The sequence below is a fragment of the Sinohyriopsis cumingii genome, chromosome 9 (assembly GCF_028554795.1).
Source record: "Sinohyriopsis cumingii isolate HCF-2022 chromosome 9, ASM2855479v2, whole genome shotgun sequence".
Lineage (NCBI taxonomy): Eukaryota > Metazoa > Mollusca > Bivalvia > Unionida > Unionidae > Sinohyriopsis > Sinohyriopsis cumingii.
In genome coordinates this window covers 35,622,255-35,641,836 of record NC_142969.1, presented here as the reverse complement: position 1 = coordinate 35,641,836, position 19,582 = coordinate 35,622,255, and the positions used below count along the sequence as shown (strand labels likewise).

General features: G+C 32.8%; 1 protein-coding gene across 13 annotated transcripts in view; it reads left to right on the top strand.

Annotated features, from left to right (window-relative positions):
- The window catches only part of LOC149791548 (uncharacterized), a 162,620-nt gene that overhangs the window by 130,784 nt on the left and 12,254 nt on the right, over window positions 1-19,582 (top strand). For all 13 annotated transcript variants that reach the window (XM_089970077.1, XM_089970076.1, XM_089970079.1 and 10 more), the window contains 4 exons: window positions 1,618-1,679; window positions 6,903-7,010; window positions 12,473-12,592; window positions 13,119-13,244. In XM_089970077.1, coding sequence (XP_089826203.1) covers window positions 1,618-1,679; window positions 6,903-7,010; window positions 12,473-12,592; window positions 13,119-13,244 — 416 coding nt within the window. The remainder of the gene's footprint in view (window positions 1-1,617; window positions 1,680-6,902; window positions 7,011-12,472; window positions 12,593-13,118; window positions 13,245-19,582) is intronic.

Here is a 19,582-nt window from a genome sequence, read left to right as displayed (position 1 = left end):
TATTTTAGTACCAATTTTGATAGATTTTGTGATTGCTGTGAGCAATACATTTAAAGACCCAGTGAACAGTGATCTTTCTGACTCCTTTCGCTTGTGAATTACACAGGACTCCTTCCCCTTTTGAAACACATAGGACTCCTTCCTCTTGCGGAAATCATAGTACTCCTTCCTCTTGTGGTAAGAAAAGTACTCCTTTTCCCTGTGGAAAGCACAGTGCTCCTACCCGCTATGGAAAGTTATTATTCCTTCCTCTTGTGGTAAGAACAGTACTCCTTCCCCTGTGGAAAGGATAGCACTTCTATCCCCTATGGAAAGCATTGTACACTTCTACACAGTTAATTTACAATGATTTTTCCATGGAAAACATGGGACTTCATTTCCACTGAGTTAATTTAAAGACCCTGTAGAAAACATTTCATGAATTTACAATAAGCATTCTGTGGAAACATAGGACTACTTCACCTTGTTGAAAACATAGGAGAGCTCTTCCCTGTGAAAAACAAGTACTCTATCCCCATAGGAGAGCTCTTCCCTGTGAAAAACAAGTACTCTATCCCCATTCAGTAAATTTAAGTACCCATGAAAATGTCATTTTTACAAAGCCATCCAAATTGATACCCACAAAAATATATGAATTATTAGTATTTATTTTATAATAAGTTTATCAGAGAGGAACTTGTAAGTTGAGAAACTCACTTCCAGTCCTTTTGTCCTGCATCCATTCTTGTGATCTAGGCAATAAAGTATAGTTAAGAAAGCATTAATTCAATGTAATGTAAATAAAGTTTCTATTTGATAGATTCTTATATTATTTTATATCTGGCCAATTTATTTTCATGGCAGAATCATTCATATGGTTACAATATATTGGACTCTAATCAAATTTACAGTCAAAATCATGATTTTATATGAAAGACATCATTTATATATGGTGTTCTTGGGGTTCATAAAAGTAATCAGCGCTGCCACTTGAGCAAATAATACTCATCACAAAATCTGGCTTGGCCTGGATGAACTCATTAAAAAATTTCACTAGCTTGACCAAGAATCTCACATTCCAGGATGCACACCAATTTGCTCAGCCCCTGTAGGGGAGCATATAATTTCATTATTTCGTACACTATGTCATGCTGGTGTCATTTGTTCTAATAGTCTATAGTTAATATAGTTCAATGATAATCCATGTGAGCTGGCCTTGTTAGTCTTTTGTTAAATGGTGTAGACTTACCATCATAATAAGGAAAAAAGAACACAGTTTTGTAAAAGTGGAAGATGGCCTGGTCTTGGTATGATTAAACACTTGATCTTATGTTTAAGCTTTAGATCAACCAATCACAAAGAACTTTACTTCAGAAATGCAATTTTGATTGTCTGATGGTAAAGCTCAAGCAAACCAATCTTATCATTGGAGGCTTACAGTATTGCAAGCTTTAGATCAACCAATCACAAAGGACTTTACTTCAGAAATGCAATTTTGATTGTCTGATGGTAAAGCTCAAGCAACTCCATCTTATCATTGGAGGTTTACAGTATTGCAAGCTTTGATATTTCACCATTAGAAGAAAATAATTAATTTGAAGATATTTCTGACGAAAAAAAATGCAATTTTCATTTCAGGAGAACAAGCAGACCAACAAAGAGTGCAAAAGGACCTCAATGAGTACGACCTGAAGCAGCCAGTATGTTCATGAAAGATCAATTAAACTGTACACACTTTTTTCATTAGTTCAGTAAAGCCTATCTTAAGCTGCACTTCTGGAAAATTGTGGCTGGTGAAACCTTAAAAGACACTTAATTTTAAGGGATTGCCTTGAAAACAAACTTGATATTCAAAAATGTTGGTATTGTCCTTGACAAGACCTTGAATTTGTTGAAAAATTGTGTGACTTTTGCCTGAAGCTCTTTACATTTTTATAATGAAATACCAAACATGAAAACTGAAGAAAATATATCTTATATTAAATTCAGAACCAATGTTATTTACTTTTTTTTCCAAAAAAATAAATAAATAAATAAATAAATAAATAAATAAATAAATAAATAAAGTGGTATAAAATTGGGTCGATCAGATGACACAACAAGAATACAGTGAAACCCTGCTATAAGCACAATGGTTGAGGTTCATAAGGCATTATCTTGCTGTGAACTATATTGTGATGTAACCAGTTCAGTCAGTTAGCTGAAGAACTTGATGCATGCAAAGAACAAAATGGGGATTGGTGATGACAGAAGTGGATACAAAACTACATGCTTCATTGTTACTGTTACCATCTTAAATCAAGGCATATTAAATGAGAAATATACATTGTTATGACTCTAAGATCACATACTAAGTAACAAAAAAAAGCAAAAACCAACAAGTTTTGTAAAGCTTAATAATTTAATCATTAAAGTTATAAATGAAAATGTGAGAGGAATTTATGGTATTATGAAGTGAATCCAAAATAGTCCTTATAACTGTTTATGAAAGTCCTAAATGAATGAAAAGTTCCTTATACATTTCAAAACTGGAAATGTACTGGTCCTCCAAGAACCATGACATTGTCAAGATGGCATTATCAAGAATTGTTTTGAATAATTTATAATAGTTCCAGAATAATATTATATTGCAGATAATGGGCACTTTCTATTTCCACTGAACAGTCCAAACAAATGTTTTTCCTCTCAAATAATATCAAAGTTTAACTTAAAACACGTCTGCATGCATACAACAGGAAATGTGAATGTCTCCAAAATCGGAATGAAACTGATTAATTTTCTTCTTATATACAATGAATATTGTGACTAGATTTCATAAATGACCTCATTTTGTGTCACTTTGGCCTATTCATGTGTGACCCCATGTGACAGAATACACTACTCATTTTGTGTCGCTTTGGCCTATTCATGTGTGACCCCATGTGACAGAATACGCTACTAATTTTGTGTCGCTTTGGCCTATTCATGTGTGATCTAGCCCAACCAATAGGAAGTTACACAATTATTTTATAAATGTTGAAACCCTATCAGCCACTGAGAAATTAAGCCATAAGCACCATTTAAGTATTTTTTGTAAAAACTTTGTTAATAATTGTTAATTATCAACACATGTGAACATCTATTTATTGATCCTTTGCAACTACTACATTCTTAAGATACTTGGGTCATGTAGGCAGAACTAACTAAATATGTTTTGTATACATTACGGCCATGAATAAAAATGATATAAATTAGATAAAATTAAATACAAGGAGTTACAAAAAGCATAGTTATACATAACATGTCTAACATATAACATCAATAGTTCAAGTATCAACTTGTGTACTCATTGACTGCCTGTACGAAAACTTCCACCCTGACTTTAACCAGATTCCAGGTGGAATTTTAAAGTGGATTTCCCTTAAAGCCTAGATTCCACTTATTATAAATTTTAGGTGGATTCAGGGCGGATTCAGGGTGGAATACAGCCCGAAATATGCAAATTAGTCCGTCTATTACTAGGTGGAATTTGTTTATTCCGCCTACTAGGTGGAATTTGTTTATTCCGTCTACTATGTGGAATTTGTTTATTCCGTCTACTATGCAGAATCTGTTTATTCCACTTATTTAGCCTAGATTCCCCTTATTATCACTTTTAGGCAGATTCAGGGTGGAATATTGCTTGAAATTACTGTTACTAGGCAGAATCTTTATTTCTGCCTAATTACATGGAAATACCTGCAGAAATTCCATCCAATAATGAAACTGTCAAGGCAGATTTCAGATGGGTTTTTGAAAGCATTTTCTGCCTAAACCATAAAAAATATACTTCAGATTTCTATTATGTATTAAACTGCCTAATGATTTTTAGATATTATTGGGAATCAATGATAAATATTCACAGTAATATGTAAAATGGATCATAAATTTTATTTTGACAGACATTATCAAATAAGATTTAGGTTTTACTTGTCCTAAGGGGCAATGCCATTTTCTTTCTTGCATACAAAATCTAATCCAACATGGCATCTCATAGTATTTTTCATTTCACTTTAAAGTTTGGTGAGATTTCACACATATTTTGACCAAAACATTCATTGAAATTATGGTGAGGTCTCACTCAAATTTCTTTCACTAAAATTTTGATTATATAGTATTTTACTAAAGTTTTTTTTAGTGTTTCAGACATTTCAGCAGGTTTCAAAGAAATAATGGATATGAATTAAACAGGACTTTATTAAGCAAGGTGATATTTAAGTGTGCATGAAAACAATTATACTGATGTTGTAATTATATGACATCCAAGGCAAGAGAAATGGGAGTTAATACTAATAAAAATAATAATAATAATAATGACTTTATTTAGAGAAGGTAATTCAATTAGTTACATAACTAATCTACCTTGAGGCCTTCTATCTGTGATGTACAACATATACTGTATATACAACATAATATGAAGTATCTGACACTAAATAATTAAATGGTTTTAAAAATCAAAGTATCAAGCCTGCAACATAGGCACAGGCATATGTGAACACATTTAATATATATAAAATAAAAAACATTAATCTGCATAGAAAAATTCAGCCGTGAAAATAATGCAAAATTACAGAAAAGCATCCATTTGAGACAATTTGATTATGAGAAGTAAAGTTAGGAGCCTGCCTTATGTCACTTGTACTGTAGACTGGATTTTTGATTGCACAAACTATGATGCTGTTGTGGTCTCTTGAATTAGTCCTTGTTCCAAAAGCAGCCGTGACAAACGTTTATCATGATATAATAACTCTTATTTTACACTGAATTCCAACACACCAAGAATATTTTGATAATATACACAATAATGCCTCACGAGATTGAAAGTAGATTCTACTTTTTGGCCAAGAAAATTCCACAAAGATATGACTATCTTTGATAGACATGGATATCTGGCAACAATTCCCACCAGTGATCTACACGTTGTCCCTCCTTAAATTCTGAAGTTAATCAGTTTGGAGTTGTATATTACTTCGAAATCATCCCGATTCAATTCCTTGTCCTATTTAGCACGTTAGCCGCTCTTTATGGCACAAAAAGCAAAATGCTTGTCCTGGTGTTCAGTTTTCATACAGATTGACCAGTTATGTTCCCATCAAATTTGCGTTCAGGGTATTCTCATTGCCGCACATTTTTCAAATGGTTATTCAATCTCTTGTCCAGCTCGAAAATTCTAATGGCCATGTTTAGTAAACATGCTCTTTCCCATCAGTTTCTGTTACGCGACGATTCATTGGGCAATTACAAAATGTTGACCAATCAGAAAGCTTTATATAACGATCCTCTGTTAAACAATAAATGGGACTGGATAGAGCATTATTTAAAAGAAAAGTTTCGGAGACGATATTAAAAAATGGGTCCATATCGAGGAAATTCAGGTCAGGAGAAAAGCGAAATTATGTTTTAAAATGGAAAACAAGATGAAAACTTGTTCAAAGGCAGTTAAATCCAACTGAAGTTAAACAAAAATACAACAACAACAACAACAAATTTGAAAAAGAAATTTAGCAAGGAAAACTGTGGAAAGAAGTTATAAATTGTGCCCAAAATAAACAATAAAAATTTACAGCTATCAAAACAGGAAATATAAATGCTGCTGAAAATCATTCAAATTGTACCAGAAACAATGAATTTTATTATGTCTTATTGATATTTTTATTGAACTGTCATTGATATTACAATCACAAAATATCACTATATTTTCAGTCATTTAACTTTACAGAACACAAAAGCCAAGTACTAATTATGCCTTCTTTAACTGATGTAAATGACTAAATTCTTCATTCGCCTAGATGTTGGTTAGAAAATAAACTAAGTCCAGATTCCTCCTTTCACATAATAGATGCCAGTGACTAAGTTCCTAATTCCACCTAGATGGTGGATGGAAAATCAACCAAGTCCAAAATTATGCCTAAAGATGTATTTATAGCAGGAATTTGACAAAAGTCCATCTTAGAGTTAGACGGACTCTTAGATGGATTCATCTTTGACTTCTCAAATTTTCCATGTCCGCCTTTGTATTAACCAGATTTTTAACATTTTAGGCAGATTCCGCCTGGAGTCTGCTTCAGTTCCAGGTGGAATCTGCCTAATTATTTTGTACGGGTGATCTCACTGCATCCATATGAGTGAATCCATGTTAATTCCACTGAAGTACAATGTTTAGTCATTTTGTCACAGATTGTTATTTGTCTGAATTTAATGCAAAATAATATTCAAAAATTTATGTAAGGAAAGATGGTGTATAGTTCCATATATAAGCACACTTGGGAAGGTCATTAAATAGTTTTAGTATAAATTTCATACTGCTGGAATTTTTCCTGTTTAAATTAGCATACTTTATTGTTATTTTGAAAATGTGGTTCAATTTTAGTTGATTTCTGCTACTGTCACGTGCTTGGATGGTCGACTCATAAACACCTAAATCTTGAGCTTATTGTATTCGTTTAACACCAAGCTTAATCCTGCCCAAGATTTGAAGTTTCTCTTTAAAGGTAAAATTTTACATTTCTTTGTACTGTTCTCCATTGTATATACCCACTAATTAATACTTTAGCACGTGTTTTTTTCAGTGACTACAGTAGGTCTAATTGTTATTGAACAGTGGGGTCATTTCTTTAGGGAATGGAAGACATTATTCACTGGTCGACCAACTGCATGATAATTATCTGAAAACACAACCAAGCCATGTGCATATGTTGGCAGCTTTGTCTTTTCTTTTCTTGATTTTTAAAAAAATCATTGCCCCATAATTTAAACACATTTTAGTGGTGAGATTGACTTTATAAGGAAAAGCTTTGTTGTCATTGCATCATCCCCATTAGAAAGACTGCATTCATGAAAAATCCTGTTATTTGTAATTCCAGTTGTTGCAGCAAAACTCTAAACCAGTCTGTTATTTTTTCCAGATGATGAACCTTGCAGACCTGATGCATGAAGGGAAACTTGGATATCCCAAGAGGGATAGGGAGGGAAGGATCCTTAATCACCACTTGCCTCACCCTGTCTCTAATCAGGTACCATGACTATACCATGACTAGCTGACATGTTCCGCCCGTACGAAATTTTCCACATGGAATGGATATGGAATCCATACGTACTTTTACAGAAATATCCATATGGACATTTCTATTCTATAGTTAAAGCACTCTTATGGATTTCAGTGTATCCATATGGAAATGTTATGGACTCCATACGTACTCCGTATGGAAAATCTCATGGAATATGCTAATTAGTCCATGAGATCTGTATGTTGTCCATATGGAATAAAATTAAAATTCCATATGGAATTTGGCAATAATCCATATGGAATTTGTGAATAATCCATATGGAGTTGGCAAAACAATACCATATGGAATTTGTAAATAGTTCATATGGAATTTGGTAATAGTTCATCCCGTACAAAAATTTCCAGGCATACTTAAGGCGGATTTCAGACGGGTTTTTTTAAAGTACTTTCTGTCTAAACCATACAAAAATCTGCTTCAGATTTCTATTAAACTGCCTTATGATTGTTAGACATTATTGGGAATCAATGATGAATATTTAACCAGAATTTTTAAAATGGATATAAATTTTATTTTGACAGACATTGTCAGATAAGATTTAGGTTTTTCTTGTCCTCATTTTCTTTCTCGCATACAAAACCTTATCCATGATGGCATCACTTAAGTCTTTTTCATTTCACTGAAAAGTCTGGTGAGATTTCACAAATATGTGACTAAAACGTTTGTGAGATTTCAATACAATTTTGATCACTGTATAGTATTTTACTGAAGTTTCAGAAGTTTTTCATACATTTCAGAAGGTTTCAGATTAATAATGAATATGACTTAAACATGACTTTATTAACCAAGGTGATATTAAGTTTGCATGATTTTTTTTACAGATGTTGTAATTATATGACATCCAAGGCAAGAGATATGGGAGTTAATAATAATAATAAAATTAATAATAATAATGACTTTATTTAGAAGGTAACTTAATTGCAGAACTAATCTACCTTGAGGCCTATCTGTCATGTACAATACTCATAGTATATACAACATGATGTGAAGAATCTGGCTTGACACTAAATAATTAAGTGATTTTAAAAATCAAAGTATCAAGCCTAGAATATATGCACTGGCATCTGTGAACACATAAACATATATAAAATATTAATCTGCATTGAAAAATTCAACTGTGAAAATAATGCAAAATTACAGAAAAGCATCCATTTGAGACATGAAATGAAATGCTAAAAGCCTGCCATGTCACTTGTACTGCAACTTGATTTTTGATTAATGTACAAGCTATGATGCTGTTGTGGTCTCTTGAATTAGTCCTTGTTCAATAAGCAGTGTGACAAACGTTTATCATGATAGAAGTACTCTTATTTTACACTGAATTCCAACACACCTAGAATATTTAGATAATATACACAATAATGCCTCACGATATTGAACGATGATTCTACGTGTGGCCAAGAAAATTCCGCAAAGATATGACCATTCTTAAATTCATCCTGGAAGTTAATCAGTTTTGAGTTATGTAACTTCGAAATCATCCTGGTTCGATTCCTAGTCCTATTTAGCAGGTTAGCCGCTACTGTAGAGCTGTTATGGCACAAAAAGTGAAATGCTCATCCTGGCGTTCAGTTTTCATACACACTGACCAATTACGCTCCCATCGACTTTGATTCAAGCTATTCTCTTTGCCGCACATTTTTCAAATGGTTATTCAAACTCATATCCCGCTCGAATCGCCATGTTTAGCATTCCCGTCAGTTTTCGTTACGCAACGACTCATTGGACAAGTACAAAATTTTGACCAATCAGAAAGCTCTTTACAATGATCATCCTTTAAATAATAAACGGAACAAATACTTATTAGAAAGCCTGTTGCGGGATGGGACCGGATAGAGCATTATTTAAAAAAGTTTTGGAGACGATATTTAAAAATTTGATAAAAAAATATAATACAGAAAGATGTGGAAAGCAGTTATTGTTCCCAAAATAAACAATACAATTGAGCTATCAGAAATAGGGAATATAAATGCTGCTGAAAATCAATCAAATTGTACAAGAAACAAAAATAAATTTTATTATATCTTATATTTTTCTAAACTAAAATTTCAGTGATATTGCAATCACAAAATATCACTATATTTTTAGAATTTTTGACAAACTCAGTGAAATTTCAATAAAAAATTCGCACTAATATTTTTAGAAATGTTGGCAGAATCAGTGAAATTTCAATCACAAAATTTCATGGATATTTTCTTAAATTTTGGTAAAATCTCCTAAAATACCATGATTTTAGTGAAAATGGACATTTGTTTGAGTGTCAAGAAATGTTCATTCATTTTGCTGAAATTTAAGTCACATTTTCACTAGGGTATGATTTTTGTAGAGCATATTTTAATAGGAAGCCAAAAAATTACTTTTCAGAATAAACATTAGATCAAGCCTAAAATCCACCTTGCACCAAAGATTCATCTATGCTTGTATTTTAATATTAAATTTCTGATCATGTTTACATTTTTCCTACTTTTTTGGTCATGTCTTTGTTTTTAAACATCGGTTTAAATAAATTAAAGAAAACTGACATACATGTGTTTCTTAAAATTTTTGAGTATATATTCATCTTTCCACATCAGCTACACTGACATATACAGGTACACAAACTCCCACCATTATTTCTATTTTAATCAGATAGTTTAGGTTATTAATTCTTCAAAGAGTATTTTCCATGATGCTATAATACATGAGCCTGCTTTCCATACGGAAAAAAGTGCTTATGGATTAAAGTTGCAACTTTATTCCATATGGAATTTTCACTTGCTGTGAAGTACTTATGGAATTTATATGGAATAAATTGCCTGATTCCATAAGTTTTTCAGTCCATATCTGTTCCATACTGATTCCATAAGTATTCCATACGGAATCCATAAGAAATTTCTGTACTGGCACTTTACCAAACTTCTGATCAAGAAAGGTTTTACACCCACAGTTATTTCTTCTACCAATGTTTTTTTCTTTCTCTAGCAATGTAAAAGACAGGCTACATAGGGTTATAATAGGAGATATATATGCTGTATAGATCATTTGATGATAAGTTACAAAATGTAACAGTCATAAAACAATTAGAAAGTCACATTTAATGGTACAAAATAAACCGAATATCAGAAAAAAATCAAGTGACACCAAAATTAAGCTAATTTGACCAAGACACAAATGTTTCCAATGTACACATCTCCCTCAATAATTTATTCACAACAGTGGCCTGAACTATGAACCACAGCATAAGCGAGGGTTCTAGTTAATAAAATGCATCTCACACATTAAGAAAGCATTGGACTTTGACAATAACAAGAAATAAATATGGGGGTTGGGGTTTGCTTTAAATGGTTTAATACTTGTTTATAATCCTGTTGTTTATAATTCTCATTAAATAACCTTTCTCTAATTAACTTATTTGCCTTTCTATGTAAATTAATTTAATTCTCAAGGGTGCCAATCTCTGAATTAAGTGTTAAAGCATTACTCAGTGAGGTTTCAAAACACATTATATTTATGAGTGAAAACATCGTGTATCATGTCATTGAACGTGGATGCATCTTAGTGTTTTTTGTTGATTCAGAACACATTATCTGTATGAGTGAAAACATCATGTATCATGTCATTGAACATGGATGCATCTTAGTGTTTTTTGTTGATTCAAAACACATTATTTGTATGAGTGAAACATCGTGTATCATGTCATTGAACATGGATGCATCTTAGTGTTTTTTGTTGATTCAAAACACATTATTTTTATGAGTGAAACATCGTGTATCATGTCATTGAACGTGGATGCATCTTAGTGTTTTTTGTTGATTCAAAACACATTATCTGTATGAGTGAAAAAATCGTTGAACATGGATGCATCTTAGTGTTTTTTGTTGATTCAGAACTGAACTAGACTACTTTTTTCAAACCAGATGGATTGTTATTTTGAGAAGCTCACTGCAAACTTTGGTACTTACTTCTCCATAACGAAACCTATCAGTGAATCTATTGAAGCTTTCCTTATGCTATGTATGCCTGTTGCTTGGTTCTCATGTCAACCTTGATCGACCACTCCAGTGGCCTAAGTGATCAGAGCATCTGCCTCGGATGCAGGAGGTTGCAGATTCAATCCCCAGCTGAGTCACACCAAAGAATTATAAAAATGAAATGGTACTACCAGCTGTCTATCTTCTCACTTGGCATTAAGATATTATTGTTAGGACTGGTCGGCCTGGTTTCAGGATACTGTGACTGTGTGGGACATGATGTCACATGTCTGCGGCATGATGCCCCAATGCTTGACATTACTATAAACTGCTACACTGCAGACATTTTAGCAATATGACTGAAAAATCGTTCAAGCTCTGTAAAAAAAATGTCTGACCATTGGCTCTTACACAGATGAGATTGCATGTCTTTTAATAGTTGTTTTTCAAACTTTTCACTTGATTTGAAATAAAAAACAAACATGATAAATATGATTATATAAAACTGGCTTATGTTTAATTGATTTTAACAATGCAACAACACTTTACTAATTTTAAGACTTTCATGAAAGTACTTGTGGTAATCACTTTGATGGTTGATGAACACTTTTCATGTTTGAATAGAAGAAGTAACATCAAACTTATGATGAATAAACTGACACTGATTGGAAAGCTAAAACTAAAAGACGAATTTCACTTGACAAGATTTATTTAATTTATATTTATTGTTTTATTGCTGGCACCAGTAAGCATTACAGACATTTTAGTTGATTAATATTTTATTATTGACAGTGTATTGAGAAATTTGTAAATGAAAATTTCACAAAATATAACTTCTCATATAAAGTTTTCATGATGTTGATTTCAAATTTCTGAGCACTAGCCACCATTTTCAGCGATCAAAGAAACAATATAGAATGGTTTGTTTTACCAGTTTTGATCACAGTTTTATTCGTGTTCAGCAAATAAGGACCTATTTATGTGATATTTTTTATAAGAATATAATTAGATCCATATCTGCCCCCACATTGTGAGTGGGTTCTCAAGCTATCAGCAAATACGACAGTGAAGGAGCGGTGTATTGTACATCTTGAATATAATGTTAATCAATTTATTATAGTCAAGTGGGGGCCCCAAGTGGCCGAGTGGTCTAAAGCGCTCTCTGTTACAGATCACTGCCATCTCACCTCTGTCTGCGTGGGTTCGAGTCTCGGATTTGTCTAATGTGGGTATATGAGAAAGCTTGCCAGTAGCTTCTCGTGGGTTGGTGGTTCTTTCCGGGGTTTTCCTGGGTTCTTCCTCCACCATTAATACTGGCCGCCATGTATAGCCTATCATGTGCTGAAAAATGGCGTTAAACCCTACAACAACAACAACAACAACAAATGCAGTAAAACTTATGCATTTGGAAAATGGATAATCTAGAATTTTGCAACCATTATCCAGAAGACTGTTTTTCAGGACGTGCCATTGCCTCTATACTCCCCAAGGGACTATCATGATTTCCTGGATCAACAGGTCATTGAGAAGAGGAAGAACCAGAAACTGGCAGAAATGGAAGGAAACAGACAAGCTGTACAGGTGAGTGAAGGGTAACATCAAGGTTATCAAGTGGGTCATTGAAGTGCAGATGTGAGAATAATTACATGAGGTCATTTGAGAGCAAAGGTCAATTTCATTTAGGGTGTCTGTGCCATCTGAGGCAAAAAGTATTAAGGTGAATGAATGGAAAGGCAAAAATATAGGATTATCATTTGTAATGGCAATGTTCAAGGTAAATTTCTTTTTTTTAAAATTCTTTTTGAAACTTAATGTAGTGGCATCAGTTTCTTTTAAAACTTTTGGATTGTATATCCTGATCTTGCAGTCTTAGGAAATGAAAGCCAATTCTGAACATTGTAACTTTCCAGTGTCCAGTATGCATTATGTTCAGTCATATAATGATTTTTGTTGTGTGATTACTATTTATCAATCTGTTCATACTATTTATCAATCTATTCAGACTATTTATCAATCTGTATATAATATTTATCATTGTTATTCACAGCCCTCAAGTAAATACTAGTTTCACTAAAACCAGGTCACTGCATACTATCTCTTGTTGCAGCATGTACAGACCTTTGAGAACAACATGTTTGGAAAGTATGGTGGTGGGGCTCCAAAGGGGAGGGATCTGAGAAAAAAGAAACTGGACTACAGCATACATCACCCTAATGTTTCAGACGAGAGGGAGGTAGGTACATGTTGTATATCACAATATATTAAGGAATCTCTTCGCTAAGAGACAAGCACCACAGAGCTTGTATGACATGTAAGATGATACTTTTCTTGTACTCTAACTTCATTAGAAAATACAGCCAATGATTTTACTAACAAAGTTGATATCAAGAGAAAATGTTTCTGGGCATGAGATTCTCAAAATGTGTAATGAAAGAAGGTGATGTATAATTGGTATCAACAAGTTGTAAATATTAATTTCATATTGAGATTGTTTATACTATTGCTACATGATATGTATATATTTTGTATCACACACATTGTTTATAAATATGATTCACTTTATAACCTCATGCCACTGTGTTTTTGATGCACCATTTATTCATTCATTCATTGTGCAATAATTTGTGCAGGCAAGAACAAAATGTTCAGCACTATTTTTCAGTGCACCACTTTCTAACCTAATATCACTGCAATGATGACCAGGTTGTAGTTAGTGTGCACTCTGCAATTACTGGCAGTGCAACACTTTCTAACCCAATAGCACAGTATTGATGACTGATATGCACAATAAATTTACTGGCAGTGCACCACTTTCTAATCCAATAGCACTGCATTGATGACCAGGTTGTAATTGTTGTGCACTCTAAAATTAATGGCAGTGCACCACTTTCTAACCCAATAGCACTACACTGATGACTGGTGTGCACTCAGAATTTACTGGCAGTGCACCACTTTCTAACCTAATAGTACTGCATTGATGACCACGTTTTTGTGCACTCTAAAATTTACCAGCAATACACATGATGATCATTTTATGTATGAAACTAGATTTTTTTTAGATCACCATCATTTACTTTATTGTGTGACTTCATAGCTTTCAAGTCAATACTCATGTAAAATTAAACAACATAATGTGAACATCATTTTTTTGTTTACATCTGAAACAACATACTGTCATATTTTCAAATTATTCATAACACCACTTATAGTCAAATGAAACATTATATACCTTTTCTGTAAAGTCGAGAAAGAAACCTCAGATGTAGTTTGCCACCAATGGGAACTATATTCAGAACTACTTCTGTTCACATGACACATTCTTGGAAGTGGAAGGAGACACAAAGTCACCATCATATTGTCAGCCATTTCTGTTACAACATATGTGGTGCTGAGGTTATTTGTCAACTTAATGGAAATGGCCAAGCAATTTTCGTACTTGCTCATATTGTGCTTATTGTAATTATGATTTTATGAAGTTGTCTTATTACCTTTATTATTTCACTTTTTATATATTTTTTTTTTATGTTTAAATAAATCTTTATTAAAAACTTCCTTCATGAACAGCCAAAATTAAGAAAAGAAAAACTCAAGAGAGAGAACTCATGGTATATATATATGTATATATGTGTGTGTGTGTGTGTGTGTGTGTGTGTGTGTCAGAGTATGGTAGTGATGAAGACTGATGTGACAAAAGACATATCAATTAAATTGTACAGGATGGAATAGACAAATGCATCACAATATATTGAAATAAAAGGCTCAGTTCCACATCTCACATTTGAAGTTAAAAAGAAATTAAGTACTGAAATTACACAGGAAACTGAATACACTAATTAAGCTATGTTAGGCAAATATTTTTGCTTTAGAATGAATAAAATAGTATTTAACATTCAGGGAATATTTCCAATACCTGAGCACACCATCTTGTTCTTTCTGAGGCCAATCTGTCATTGAACCTCACAATGTTTGTGATTCTTCAGGTGGCGCTATACAGTTTCGCATTTTGCATAGGGTTAGGAATTTAAAGAAAAAGAATGTCCCCGGCTTTCCTCACTGGTTATACTGGCTATTTAAAAAAGACCTTGTATATCTTAGGTCTAATGCAAAGAACCTTTAATTCCCTTTATTTTGGTGTATGATTGATGGGTGTACTATGGGTTATAGAGTATACAGCTTGGCCTTACTTCAAATGTGCACCTTTCAAAAAAGTGCTAGCTCTACTTGGTCATTTTCACTTCCTGAACTTCAGAGGTAAATTGTATAAAAAAGAGCCGATAACTTTTTTTACATTTTATATATTTGGTAATTCATTCATTGCACTTTCAGAAGCTGGTATTGTCTAGTCTGGCAAAATTCATTTTCCCTATTTTAATAGCTGCTATGTATAGTGTACTTTAGACTAATTCAGACTGATTTTTTAACACAAGGGAGCAGTCATTTTAGTTAGCAGTGTGCTTAAATCATGTAAAATTTCCAAAAGTACAATATCCAAAAGAAATATCATCCGCATTACATTAATGTAGCATAGAGGTATGCAAACATTCTCTCCACTGTGCATGTTTTAAATGTGAACTACTTCACCTTACATACGTCACTCTCTCAAAAGTACATATTATCTGGTGAGCGCCACCTCAGCAAAATACTATCAAAGGCCAAAATGTGAACATTAATTCAAAGTTCTGTATATTGTCACTAATAAGTTGAGTTTAACTGCAAACAAAACAGACCATGCTCTGCCATCACATAGTGAACCAGTAGATCAGTGTGTTGTTTGTTCTACTGATTGCTCCAGAGAAAACAGCATGAACCCAGATCTGCTAGTTCAGTGTGTGACCTGGGTCTGTGCAGTATGTAGTTGGACTTACAAGTGAGAATATACAGTAAATGTATTCCACACATAATACAGTTAAATACACATGATAAAGATGTCATTCCTCCTGAATTTTTGATTATATGACCTATAAAGCTTCCACTTAATACACAGTTTATTCTTTAAAAATATATTAGTTGTCCAGTCAACTATCGTGAGAAGATCCCTGCCTCCTGGTGGATCAGGAGAATGGACATTTTACTGTACTTACAGCAGACCTGCCAAGCCATATGTTCTTACCAGTTATACATATATGACCATTACATTATGAACTTATGGACTCATTGTTGCAGTAATTTCCAGATATAGGATTGTTTGGGTTTTGTCTGGATCTGGGTTTTCATATTGAATTCAGTGGATCTGGTCAGGGAATCTGACTAACAGACTCAGTGATCAAATATTTGATACTGCATCTACTATAATCCAAAAATGTCCAGCAGATGAAGCCAAGTTCAGTTTAAAAGGAACAGTAAGCTGCTTAAGAAGTCCAAAATAATCCACACATAAGCATGCAAAAGAAGTTCAAACATTCCACACACAAAAGTATAAAAAAGGAAGTCAAAACAATCCACACAGAAGTAAACAAAGGAGGTCTTAATTATCCATACAAAAGTATACAAAGGAACTCTTATTTATCAATACAAAAGTATACAAAGAAAGTCTAAACAATCCAGATGGAAGTATACAAAGGAAGTCCAAACAACCGATACAAAAGTATACAAAGGAACTCTTATTTATCAATACAAAAGTATACAAAGGAAGTCCAAACAGTCACTACAAAAATATACAAAGGAAGTCCAAACAACCATTACAAAAGTATACAAAGGAACTCTTATTTATCAATACAAAAGTATACAAAGAAAGTCTAAACAATCCAGATGGAAGTATATAAAGGAAGTCCAAACAACCAATACAAAAGTATACAAAAGAACTCTTATTTATCAATACAAAAGTATACAAAGGAAGTCTAAACAATCCAGATGGAAGTATACAATGGAAGTCCAAACAGTCAATACAGAAGTATACAAAGGAACTCTTATTTATCAATACAAAAGTATACAAAGGAAGTCCAAATAGTCACTACAAAAATATACAAAGGAAGTCCAAACAACCAATACAGAAGTATACAAAGGAACTCTTGTTTATCAATACAAAAGTATACAAAGGAAGTCTAAACAATCCAGATGGAAGTATACAAAGGAAGTCCAAACAACCGATACAAAAGTATACAAAGGAACTCTTATTTATCAATACAAAAGTATACAAAGGAAGTCCAAACAGTCACTACAAAAATATACAAAGGAAGTCCAAACAACCATTACAAAAGTATACAAAGGAACTCTTATTTATCAATACAAAAGTATACAAAGAAAGTCTAAACAATCCAGATGGAAGTATATAAAGGAAGTCCAAACAACCAATACAAAAGTATACAAAAGAACTCTTATTTATCAATACAAAAGTATACAAAGGAAGTCTAAACAATCCAGATGGAAGTATACAATGGAAGTCCAAACAGTCAATACAGAAGTATACAAAGGAACTCTTATTTATCAATACAAAAGTATACAAAGGAAGTCCAAATAGTCACTACAAAAATATACAAAGGAAGTCCAAACAACCAATACAGAAGTATACAAAGGAACTCTTGTTTATCAATACAAAAGTATACAAAGGAAGTCTAAACAATCCAGATGGAAGTATACAAAGGAAGTCCAAACAACCAATATAAAAGTATACAAAGGAACACTTATTTATCAATACAAAAGTATACAAAGGAAGTCCAAACAGTCACTACAAAAATATACAAAGGAAGTCCAAACAACCAATACAAAAGTATACAAAAGAACTCTTATTTATCAATACAAAAGTACACAAAGGAAGTCTAATCAATCCAGATGGAAGTATACAATGGAAGTCCAAACAATCAATACAAAAGTATACAAAGGAACTCTTAGTTATCAATACAAAAGTATACAAAGGAAGTCTAAACAATCCAGATGGAAGCATACAAAGGAAGTCCAAACAGTCAGTACAAAAATATACAAAGGAACTCTTATTTATCAATACAAAAGTATACAAAGGAAGTGAAAACAATCCAGATGGAAGTATACAAAGGAAGTCCAAACAGTCAATACAAAAATATACAAAGGAAGTCCAAACAATCCAGATGGAAGTATACAATGGAAATCCAAATAATCAATACAAACATATACAAAGGATGTCCAAAGAATCAATACAAAAGTATACAAAGGAAGTACAAACAATCCAGATGGAAGTATACAAACGAAGTCCAAACAGTCAATACAAAAATATACAAAGGAAGTCCAAACAATAATACAAAAGTATACAAAGGCTGTCCAGACAATCAATACAAAAGTATACAAAGTAAGTCCAAACAATCAATACAAAAGTATACGAAGGAAGTCAAAACAATCCAGATGGAAGTATACAAAGGAAGTCCAAATAATCAATACAAAAGTATACAAAAGAAGTCCATACAATCAATACAAAAGTATACAAAGGAAGTCCAAACAATCAACACAAAAGTATACAAAGGAAGTGTAAACAATCCAGATGGAAATATACAAAGGAAGTCCAAATAATCAATTTGCAAGTATGCAAAGGAAGTCCAAACAATCCAAACAGAAATCTACAATTTATGGTCATTCAGATTATTAGCCATGCTTGGGAATAACATAGAAAGGCAACAGTTACATTTATTGGACACCATGATAACATAGAAAGGCAACAGTTACATTTATTGGACACCACGATAACAGAAAGGCAACAGTTTCATTTATTGGACACCATGATAACATAGAAAGGCAACAGTTACATTTATTGGACACCATAATAACATAGAAAGGCAACAGTTACATTTATTGGACACCATGATAACAGAAAGGCAACAGTTTCATTTATTGGACACCATGATAACATAGAAAGGCAACAGTTACATTTATTGGACACCACGATAACAGAAAGGCAACAGTTTCATTTATTGGACACTATGATAACATAGAAAGGCAACAGTTACATTTATTGGACACCATAATAACATAGAAGGGCAACAGTTACATTTATTGGACACCACAATAACAGAAAGGCAACAGTTTCATTTATTGGACACCATGATAACATAGAAAGGCAACATTTACATTTATTGGACACCATGATAACATAGAAAAGCAACATTTACATTTATTGGACACCATAATAACATAGAAAGGCAACAGTTACATTTATTGGACACCATGATAACAGAAAGGCAACAGTTTCATTTATTGGACACCATGATAACATAGAAAGGCAACATTTACATTTATTGGACACCATGATAACATAGAAAGGCAACATTTACATTTATTGGACACCATAATAACATAGAAAGGCAACAGTTACATTTATTGGACACCATGATAACAGAAAGGCAACAGTTTCATTTATTGGACACCATGATAACATAGAAAGGCAACATTTACATTTATTGGACACCATGTCATTTGAATCTGAATCAATGATGACAGTAGAGATGATTAAAAATTTAAATTAATGAAAAAATCAAAAGATAAAGATTATTATCAAGATCATAAATATAACAAGAAGTCAGATACTTGGGTTTGGAACAGTAGTTTATGAAACAGAGCTGGAGGTCATTAAAGCCTAAGTTTACTTCATAAACCTTTTACTTGAACTTA